We start from the raw sequence: 11,131 nt of genomic DNA, 5'->3' as shown, positions 1-11,131 counted from the left end.
TCCTGTCTAGACTGACTGTACAGCGTATCTGAATCCTATTTTCAAACTAGTGATCAAGGGGAGTAAGCTGTATCAGTGATTATAAGGTATGATGATGATGGCTGTTCTTCGTGTCCGAAGATCATTGGGAAGGTTGTCTTCGGTCTCCCCTGCATGCTCTCATGTGGCTATGTAGTCCAATCCTCAATCCGCACCTCCTGGTGCAGGATGGGCAATTGAAGCCCTGTGCATATGGAGGCTGGTCGGCCACAGCTTTCCTTCGTCTTCTCCTCTCCTCTGCTTTCTCTCTCTTCGAGCTGCCTCGAAGCTTTCAGCTCCTCTCTTGCATGCAGCTTTCCAGGTTTTTCTGTCTGTGGCAATACTTTCCCATTCCCTGACTGGGATGCCGGCTGAGCTGAGCTGGTGTTTCAGTTGGTCCTTATAGCGTTTTCTAGGAGCTCCTCTGTCACGCTTGCCCTGACACAGCTCTCCGTAGAAGACAGCTTTGGGCATTCTGGATTCCTCCATTCGTGACAGGTGGCCAGCCCGGCGTAGCTGCTTTGACATCAGCATTGTCTCTACGCTTGGAAGATTGGCTCTCCCTAAGACTTCGTTGTTCGTTACATAGTCTTGCCACTTAATACCCATTATGCACCGCAGGCAACGCTGGTGGAAGCGTTCCAGAAGTTTCACCTGCTTCCGGTACATGGTTAAAAATGTATATGATATATAGCTAATAAGCAGTGTCATTTTGTTTCGTTGATTAGTCTCAGTAATAATGGCACTGGACTTTTACGAAATCTTGTAGTACAGAAGGTAGGTAAAGTAAGTGTTTGTGAGTTCCACAGGTTATGGCCATGCGTCTGTCCACGGTCATAATTTTAACTTGCTTTGTTAATCAGGCATACAAAGATGACCCGGCCTAGTTTGAGGCCTTACGAAACACCTGCGGTACGTGTCTCTCAGCCTGACGTGGTAGATCCGTAAAATATTTTCTGTTGCCTTCATGTCAGGAAGCTCTCAACCCATGGTACAATGGAAGCTCTCATACCCATGTTCAGTAGCCTACAGATAGCGTGTTGATGGTTGACAGTGAAGTCGATCAACACTAACCTTCCCATGTTGCTACTTACTTCAGCGCCTTGAAAGAAGAAATGTGCCAAACTTACAAGACAGTGGGTTGTACAACTTCTCATAATAGCCCAGAATCATCGCTGATGTGATGTCATCCAATTCGCCTAAAGGCCTTTGAATATCTTTACAAATACTGCCATTAGGGAAATTGGGCGTAATTTGTCCACAACTGCTGGGAGTTCTTTCAGAATCCGAGTCATGACAACCTCTTTCCACTGGGTGAGAACGACCCCTTCTCGGAGTGAGGTGTTGAAAACATCTGCTAGAAGGTCAGCAAGTTCACAGGCAAACACTTTCAGAAGTCTTGGGGCGACTCCGTCCGGCCCACCGACCGTTCCGAACGCTGATGTGACTATAAGTTATTTGTACATTTAACAGGGATGGATCTGGATAGGAAAGAAGTAAATAGAAGCTCCAGCCTTGCTACATGGTATGCCGTCACAAACAGCTTCTTGATCACTTAGAGAGCTAAAACTTCGAGAACTAAACCTCAGACTGCGTGTGCCGATGCGGAATTCGCTAGACGTGTCGGCAAAAACTGCCGACACGCCTCTTAGTACATTGCTTAATTCTCTTCTACCACCCAACTATGCTAAACTCGTCCAGAACTTTTAAATTACCTGTGCATAAAGGTAAAAGAAATACAACACAAAGTAAAAATTTCACCGAGGACATTCCTTTTTTATGGCATACACAGAAATATTTATAACGTTATATATTATGTTTACTGAAAGAATGAATAATGCATAAATTATTTAAGAAGTTACAAGACTGTTTGGAAATTATCAGAATTCACAGCATTCTCCTGATTTCATACAATAATATATACGCCTATTTCGGACAATGAAGAGTGTCAGGATCGGGGAAGTTTATGGCTCCATCGACAAGACATCGACAGATTCATTGAAAATCTGAGGGTCCGACATTGAACAAGAGCCACTCACATAGGTCCATAGGAACTTGTATTGCGCATCTACCTACGCAAGCAACACCACAGGGAAGAATCCCTAGTAATTGTAATACTGCCTGCCTGATTGGGAGGACATCTCATGAACTTTCCATCCAAGGCACCACATGAGTGAGGCACTTCCCATCTGTCCTTGAATTATTTCGCAATAGGCTTCCACTCCTCGGCTGTTGTAGTTAAAAAACATTACTTTATGTCTGTGCTCCTCGCGGATAGCTTGGCAAAACTCTTGCACAAATTCAGAGATGGTGACATGTAAACACGACATGAATACTGAAGACAATGATACTTGTCACCTGTAACCAGGGAACAGACTGCCACCAACTTAAGTCCTGGTGTTAGACTTATTTTCATGAATTCAATCAAGAAACAGGTTAGGTAATTCTTGGGCCAACCCATGGCAATAGTTCGTCGAACATATCGGGATCGATGTGGAGGTAGTTTAAAAAGTTGCCCTCATCTTCCAGCCTCATGCATCAATTCTTGAATCAGCAGGGTGTAGTCACCAAACTGCTATAACGTGCGGAAGCTAGAGCGAAATATTTGTCTTCCTCATTTTTGCATAAATGATAATAATAAACATAAATCACTAACAACATAACTTGTCAATATATTTTACACAGCTTGTTGAAACAGTCTATATGCAGTAATGACAAAATGAACCGACAGAACTATATGTCTATGGGAAAACAAAATGGGTCCGAAAAGATCCGCTTTCGGTCAGATTTGTCGTAAAATGTACAGGTCGGATGAGCGTTAATGTAGTGCATTGTGGTGAGCTTAGATCTCCTTTGTCTCTTTACTTTTACCTTGCTAGTTTTATGAACTGGACAGGGGTAAACATGGCTGTTGTATTATAGAACCGCTATTCTTCGTCCTCTTCTACTGTCTGATCATTGATGAGTTGAGCAAATGGAGATCTTAACGAGGAATTTCAAACACTTGCAGTATTGAGTCAATACCTTGTGAGCTTTTGGTAGCCCGTAGGATTTTGAAGTTAATTATATATTCACACTGATGGACCTCAGAAATAGGTTGAGGAATGGGCCGTGAAGACCGAGGTCCGAAAAAGGTTCCAAACGAAGGCCGCTATACATGCGGAGGGGGTGGGTGGGTGTATATTTCTGGAGCTATATCAAATCGCTAACTGCGGCCCCTACCGTCGATTACACCGTATTCCGTGTGATATCGCGAAAAAAATATCTCGTGAAAGGTCAAAGTTGAAATGACGTCAGTGAGAATCATTCTATATTTACACTCAAGGGGGGATTTGCATATATCCCATGATGCACTTTACTTTCGATCGCGTTCGATTTTCCGCGCGAACGCCGGCAAACCCGGAACTGCAAAGCCCAAGATGTAGGGCATGGGCATCTTCAAGATGTTGGCCATGTTGGACAGCAGCCAAGAGAATTAGGTGGGTAATTTTCGTCATTTTTTAGAGTTCGGGAATTGTAGTTTTCCATGAAAAGTGTTGATGTGTGTGATACCCGAGGAACATGTTTAATTTTGAGGTAAATGCCGATAGACTTCTCATGCGTAAATCCCGTTGTCGCATGTTGGAGATTTGCATATAGTGCTATCAAATCTTCCGCATTGGTTAATCAAATAGTGGTGCTTTTTAAAAAAAAGTGTAGTTTACGTATGGTAGATTGATTGTGTGTCTAAAAAAACGAAAAGCACCAAAAAGCACTCATAGGAAGATCACGAAAATAGCCGCGCAGGATCGCATGGTTGGTCGTGTTTACATACGCCTGACAGTCGCGCGGAGGCCCTTTAAACTCATTAACATATGCAAATAAGCCGGTAAAGAAAAGATGGCGGACACGTAAACAACCACGAACGCGCCGTAGTTTTACCTTCCTAAAGCAATTTAGAAAGTTTGGAAAGATTGTTACAGTATGGGGACTTAGCAGACATTCAGGGAAAACCTATTCAAACGGAAAATGTTGTTGGTTGGACTGGAAACTCGCTTAAAATGCGGAGGTGAGTGGGTATCGTATATGTCGCAAAGGCGGAAGTTACCAAGATGGATTTTCGTACTTCGGGTCGATGAATTCACTTGAAACTCATGAGAGCCCAACCTGAACGTATTACTGTACTTGCAAAAGAACTAGATTTATGTAGCACAGACTTTTCAAGGGTGGGCGTTTGTGGGCTTAATATTCGCTAAACAGACGGTCGCTCGGGATCACATAGCCGTAGAACTTGTTTACCTATCTTGTCATTATTGACTGGTTAGGCTTGCTTGTGAGTTATACGAAGGAGTCTGATCTACATTTTCACCTTCACTGTCATATACGTACTGTCGTTGATATTTGGACCAATAAATCTTGTCAAAAAGTAGTTGTAGTCTTTCAGTTTCATAATTTGAGAGTCTGTCAGAATTTGTAAGTTATCAAGTGGTGCAGTGGTGTGTAAGATTTGTAATTTATGGATTATTGTTGATTCCCCAGGTTAGCAGTGATGTTTATGAATATCATAGTTTATTTTCGAGAGTTTTTAATCCTTGCCAATGAAACAGAAAAAAATTGCATACCAGACCAGTTTATATCTTATGGGACATCCATAGATAGAAAATTATCCTAAATTGTAATGTTAAAGGTACATTTTGCTTTAATTTTGGTTCTTTATTGACATGTTCAATAACTGTGTCTCATTCTCCCAAAGTGAGCAAAATGTCATCAATAACTTCATTGAAATACCTCAAGGAAATATATTCTATAAAAGGGTAAAAATCATCTTAGACTGTCCAATATTGTTTCCCTCAGTCATGATGTCAACTCCATCAACGCCCCAAAAGAGGCCACATGTTGGCGGGAGTGGTCACACCCCGTCTGGGAAGAGGAGGCAGCACAAACATGGAAAGAAAGATGGAGGAGCTCGCCGACCTCTCTCTTTCCTAAGTCCTAAGGTGATTAATTGCCATAAGACAGAAAATGTTTCCTCGATCAAGATCATCATTGGCTGTTGTGGTATGGTCCAACAGGATGTAGCAAATTTACAAATTGTTAGGTTTCACTGATGACCTTACAGGCTAAGGACAGTTTTACTGTTGTCAATTATACCATTAATACAATTATTTCACTAATGTGATGTTATTTCATAGTGCACTGATGTGATGTAAGTTCATAGTATGTTTATTACATCATGACTCCTTGCAGAAACTATTCAGAAGTCGAGTAAGATTGGTGAGCCAAGACTGATGATGACACTCAGTACCAGTTAAACTATAGCAAACTTTGCTATAGTTTCTCCTTGCTACAAATTACATGTATCCTGTATTTGCAACAGATAACACGATCTTTGGGGCACATGCTCACCCCAAAGATTCAACTGGCCAAGTCCCCTCGGACGGGCGAAACACCATCAGTGGACTGATAAGGAGGACAAGGCATTGATCCAGTTTTTGGATCTAAGCCACCTTGATCAGGATGAAAATGTCACTGACACAGCATCCTGGCCAATGAGGCACGCTAACAGTCCCTTTTGGACAGAGGCTGCAACATCAATCAAGACGGCAACCAGGAGCAGTGAACTTCTTTCAGGTCAGTGAAAAACAATGGCTCTTGCTGTCTTTACCTTGATAGATTATTGCAACAAGTTTAGAACTGATAGAAATCAAAAGAAGTTCTATTATTTCTCACATTTAGTGTGAGTGTAGTCCCTCAAGGTGTTGGGATATGAAGTCATACTTTGTCAATAGCAAAGGTTTCTCTTAAGTGACACACTGTTTCTCTTTCTATTCACAGCAAACACAGTGAGGAACAGGTGCAGGAAGTGGAGGACGAAATTCGACGAATCCCTTGAAGCTGCTGTGAAGTCTTTTGGTCTTGAGACGAATTCAATCAGCCGTGCAAAGAAAACCAAAGAAACAGTCAGCAGGGGATGCCAGACAAAGAAGTTGACTGTGGACCAGCAAACACAAACTGAACATAGCTGCCAGGATGATGTCACAACAGTACTGTCTTCTTGCAAGGCCCTGACCCAATCAGAATTTGATTCTTTCATGCTTATGCTGCTTCCTCAAATCGTTCAATCATCTTCAGTTCTATCCTTTGGTGATAAACTGTTCTCAGTTGTAGCTACAGCAAAGAATATTTCCACATACCCAACCGACTTCTTTTCAAAGTCCATCAATGCCATGTCCACCCTACAAGAACACAACAAGCCCAACATCCTGTACAAGTTTGCCCACATCTTGAGCACCAACAGGCCTGGCACCTCCACCCCTCTGCTCCAAATTGACAGGATGCCATTTGGATTACTACAATACCAGATGGAGTTCTTCAGTGCCACCAATGTACATCAGGTTAGCATCAGTATATAATGATACTTATCTGATGTACTAATTTAAAATGATGGCATTTCCAGTAAAGAATGCCTTCTTAGTTTTTTGTTTGTTGTTTTGGCTAGTTTTGTCTAATTTTGTAACTAATTACCTCAATTCATTTGGGTTTTCGGAAAAACTTGTCCAGTCCGGAGTGCGGAAAACCCTGTCCAGTCTGAAAAGAGGGTCTGCATGGGGGTATACATTGTAAGCTGTCTGAAAAGAGGGTCTGCATGGGGGTATACGGTGTAAGCTACTAAGTACTAGTATACAACAACATTTTTTTTTATCTTTAATACGGCTAAGCACAGAAATAACATCAACTTGAAGTGTGGCACAATGTCATAAAAAAATTATTACTTAACAAAAATCATCCATCATTGTTACTTCTCATCATATAAAAAACGTCTACTCTTTAAGTCTTTGAGACTGAGCATGCTATTAGCCTTACGGCATAATTTTGCAAATAAAACACATTATTTTTAAAAGGATACATAGTTCTATATAGCTCACAACTTGTACTATCGTTTGAAAAATGCCATCTCGGCTTTATTGTAGTGCATTGTAAAATATATTGTAATGTTATAACATTGTGTACTAAAGTCGTGTTGATATTGAAACCTTTCGCAGTCATTCTATTAAACCAGGATTTAAACAGACCAGCTCTCAAAATGAGTGCTGCGCACTTATCATTTAAAGAAAACCTTTCAAAGCCTGTCTTTGTAATGTATTGCCATTATTTAACAACCCGAAATTGACGGACACTCACTATCCATTGTTTGATTGACAATTCTCTCCCCTCATGTCCTACCAGATAAGTGTTAATTGGGTACTTTGCATTTGACAGAACTGACTTTGTGTGCATGCATATTGCACCTTTGGGTCACTCATTATGCTGTGTAAGTGCTGTCTGAAGTAATACTTTTAAGCATTGCCAGGAACCCCTATGCAGACCCTCTTTTCAGACTGGACAGGGTTTTCCGCCCCATTTCCCTGTCTGGACTGGACAGGGTTTTCCGAAAACCCCAATTCATTTTTGCTACCATCTTCCTGTGCAATTAGCCAGGCCCAAGCCATGTAGTGTTGGGCAATTAGAAGTGTGATCAGGAACTTTGTTCATTGTGGTAGGAGGGTGTGAACAAATTATCTATGGTGATGTCAGATATGATGAAGATTGCAGACTTCATAGCAAGAGACAGTGTTATGTCCAACTTGTTATGGTATTAATTTATACAATGGTACTCATGTATGTTCTGTAGGTCAGCATTTCTCCAGACTATGCCAGCTGGTTGGAGAGCATGTGTGCTGAGTTTCCAACCAGGTTCTTGAGGCTGTTTCGGGGGCCAGGGTGGAGTGGCCTGGAAAGCACTGACTTGGACCCATTGAAGGTTACTACATGTATAAAGATGGCTTTTATGTTTCACAAATTTTCAATTGTGATGATAACCAGTCCATATACTTACTGTAGTATCTGAATATTTGCCATAATAGCGATACCTTTTCAATTCCATTTTGTATGTATTTGACATACTTAGTTATTCCAGTAGATTCCCTAAGTTAGTACAGTACTAAGGAGGCTGGCTCAGAGTGATATTTACCTTGAGTAGTATGATAACATGAATTGTGAAAGAATTAGGGGCACTTAAATACTGTGCATTTGAAGAAAGTACATCTTGTTCTGGTACTGTGTAATTTTTGTCTATTTTTTTTTACTTGTCATGTCTTATTTGACATATGATTCTCTTCCTTCTCTGACAGGCACATATTAATGTCGCCGCCCCCTCCCTGGACACCATGTACAGACTGGCACAGACTGAGAAGTTTGATGGCAACTCCAGTATCCATGTGAGTTTACAAACCTTCAAAAAAAAGAGAAAAATTGTTCCAGAGGCATTCTCTTCTTGGCAATTATACTATCAGCAGTTCTGCTCCTTGTGATGTCTATGAATGGAAATTATTGAGCTTCATTTGGTAGACACACTACTAAAGAATAGACATGGACGTTGGGAAAACTTTTACTATTTTATGCATATCAGATTAGTATACAGTAAAGTTTGTTCTGTTATATACAGATCGCTGCACTGGAATCCTTTGCCAAGATGAAGCCAGGAGCACGTGTCTGGTTTAAGGCTGATGCTTGTGATTTGAAGGTTGCCCTGCAGACATCTACAAAGGGCAAATGGGCTGGAGACGTTGATCTTGGGGATGGAAGCCTGGAGAAGCTAAGGGCTGACAACGACAGACGCATGGTCCTTGTCAGGGAAGCTGGGAAGTCCTGCGTGCCACGCAATCTAGAGGCCTGTCTCCTCAGTCTCCTTCAGGATCTTGGAGAAGACATTGATCTGCTGAAAGGTGGCCTTGAGGCAGCAAACAAGAGGTATAAGGAGAAATTCGAGCAGGCTAACTCATCTACAGATGTGCTGAAAAACCTGGCATGGGACAGGGTAGAGTACAATACCCTTCTGGAGCAGGCCAAAGCCTTCTATGAAAGGTGACTTTTAGAAATATTGACTTCAATTTTCTGTCTGCATAGTTATATAAATCAAGTAGTTAGCAAAGCCGCATTGCACAACTACATGTACCTGAGCTACTTGAAAAAGCACAATTTATGCTTCACATCAGTTGAGGATGACTGCTTTACCTTTACCTTCATGCACATGCTTTCTATATTATGTAGGTATGAAAGGCTGCTGGCAGCTCTTGGAACTGCTTCCCCTCAACCTGGCCGTGTGGCCCAATGTCTGGTGGAACTGACAGAAGACAACAAAACCTACTTGCACAATCTCTTCAAGAAGAAGAGAGTGGCTGCTGGTCATGCATTGGTCGTTATGGTGTCTGACGAAAGACGAAATCAGAAGCCCTATGCTGTGCCAATCCTGCTCATTCCATATCACAGTATCCGGGATCAGTTCCTCCAGCAGTTCCTGGACAAGTGCCATGAGGAGGCCAAGAAGCTGGGACTGATACCTGTTGGTAAGAGTCTATCCTTTACATGTGAAGCTTAACTCCACTATAAACATAGTAAAGACAAAAGTTGAAGTTAAAGCACAAAAGTAAAAGTAGAGTGTTACTCTTGTCTGTTTTTTGTAATATGACAGTGCTTCTGTTGAATGATGCAAAGCTGAACAAAATCCATTATAGGAAAATTTGTCTTTTTTATTGAGACATTTCAACGAAAATTCATGATAAAGTCCATTTGTAGACTGTAGTCTTTGCTGAGGTGTTGGTATATTCTGGTGCAATGCTAGTGGGTTGGCCCTAGAGCCTGTGCGCTGGGGGCTTTTTTAGGTACTCAAAGCTAATTTTCCATTTAGAGCTTTTTCATTTTGCAAATCTATCAGTGATGTGGTGATTTGTTGTCAGGTGATGTTACGGATGGAGAGTTCAACTCCCTAAGGACGCTTGGGAACAAGCGCCCTATTCATCTCTATGAAATCATTCGTGGGGTGAAAGACAGTGTCAGGAGGATGGCTTCTGACACTGTGCTGAAGTCACTCCGGAAAGTTGGAGGTTAGTTTCTTTCTCTGCTGACTTGACTTTAATGTTTGGCCTGAGTCTATTATATCAGACTGTGCAGTACCACTGACATTAGTATGTTTTATCCGTGTGATATATCTTTGGCCCAAGTACACTTACAATGCAACAAATTCACCTGATTTCAGGGATATTCTGCAGGGGGAATATGGTGAAGCCATCTTGTATCTTCTCACAAATTCTGCCCTTGTCGAACCAAATGTGTTCAGCTTATGTCACAATAGACTCTGAACTCCCCATCAGTTTGTACTAATTGATGATTGTGGTTTCACTGTGCAGAGGATGACAATGGCATGCCATTGACAGAGCTGAGGGAGAAGGCTATCCCACCAGAAGTGATTGAAGAATACCACAAACTCACAACAGTGGAGCAGATGAGAGAGGAGGATGCTGTAGTAAGACTGCGTGGACAACTCGTGCCCCCAGATTGTGGCCCCTCAACCTTCCGTGCCAACTCGCCTGAGTGCATGGCTGACATGCTGCGATCAATAATGGCCACATACAGATACCGTCTCAGAATAGAGGAACTTCGAACTGAGGGGGTTGATTTCACACACCACATGTATGTCCCAGAGAAAGACGGCCTCAACTACCTTCACAGAAGAGAAGATCATTGCCATCTCCTCAAGAGAATTGCTGGTCACCTCAGAAAAGAGCCTCCCCGGTGGTTTAACCACCATGCTCTCGAAGAAGCGCTCCATCCGCAAGATGGTGAGCCCAAGCCAGGGCTAACAGAGGCAGCCCTGTTTGGTTTCCGAAAGCAGTCTGTCACCGATGCAGAGATCTTGCTGTCCTACAACATGGTCAGGTTTCTCCGACACAGAGGGCATCTCCGGGAAGCATGCTATATCGAAGTTGTTGCTGGATGGCATGAAGCAGCTGATGGCCGAGGGCTTTCAGAGGAAGAAAGGAAGGAGAAGAACACAGCCATGATGGACATGATCCTTGATGAGCTGATGCCATATCACCGTTCCCCCCCATGGCGCCGTTCCCCCCCAGACTTCTCAACTCTTGACATCAACAGGCAAGAAAACCCTACACAATGAATATGATTAGATATAAAAAATGCAGTAACCGCTCTCTTTAACTTGCAAATCCAGTGAGATAGGGGCTTTACCAAATAGTATAACTCGAGAATGCCTAGATGGATTAAAGACCCAGTGAAATGAACATCTTTGTTCTGGTCG

At 42.2% G+C, this 11,131-nt stretch overlaps 1 protein-coding gene and 1 long non-coding RNA gene across 3 annotated transcripts; both read left to right on the top strand.

Moving 5' to 3' along the window:
• The first annotated feature begins 3,340 nt into the window (after window positions 1–3,340).
• Window positions 3,341–5,435, top strand: LOC118409896. 2 transcript variants are annotated; one of them, XR_004830502.1, is made up of 3 exons: window positions 3,341–3,497; window positions 4,852–4,994; window positions 5,375–5,435. It is a non-coding gene; the product is annotated as an uncharacterized LOC118409896 (long non-coding RNA). The 2 variants fall into 2 exon arrangements; XR_004830501.1 differs by lacking the exon at window positions 3,341–3,497 and adding an exon at window positions 3,810–4,066.
• An 11-nt stretch (window positions 5,436–5,446) lies between these two features.
• On the top strand, window positions 5,447–11,112 carry LOC118409890. Its single transcript, XM_035811263.1, has 8 exons — window positions 5,447–5,628; window positions 5,833–6,392; window positions 7,670–7,798; window positions 8,169–8,255; window positions 8,483–8,901; window positions 9,088–9,383; window positions 9,774–9,920; window positions 10,224–11,112. Exons 1-8 carry the CDS (start codon window positions 5,547–5,549, stop codon window positions 10,988–10,990), a joined length of 2,487 nt encoding a protein of 828 aa, XP_035667156.1. The 5' UTR covers window positions 5,447–5,546; the 3' UTR covers window positions 10,991–11,112.
• Window positions 11,113–11,131: the final 19 nt, after the last annotated feature.

Source organism: Branchiostoma floridae, chromosome 2 (assembly GCF_000003815.2).
Source record: "Branchiostoma floridae strain S238N-H82 chromosome 2, Bfl_VNyyK, whole genome shotgun sequence".
Classification (NCBI taxonomy): Eukaryota; Metazoa; Chordata; class Leptocardii; order Amphioxiformes; family Branchiostomatidae; genus Branchiostoma; species Branchiostoma floridae.
The sequence above is the reverse complement of the archived record's forward strand: the minus strand, read 5'-3'. Positions and strand labels throughout refer to the sequence as shown.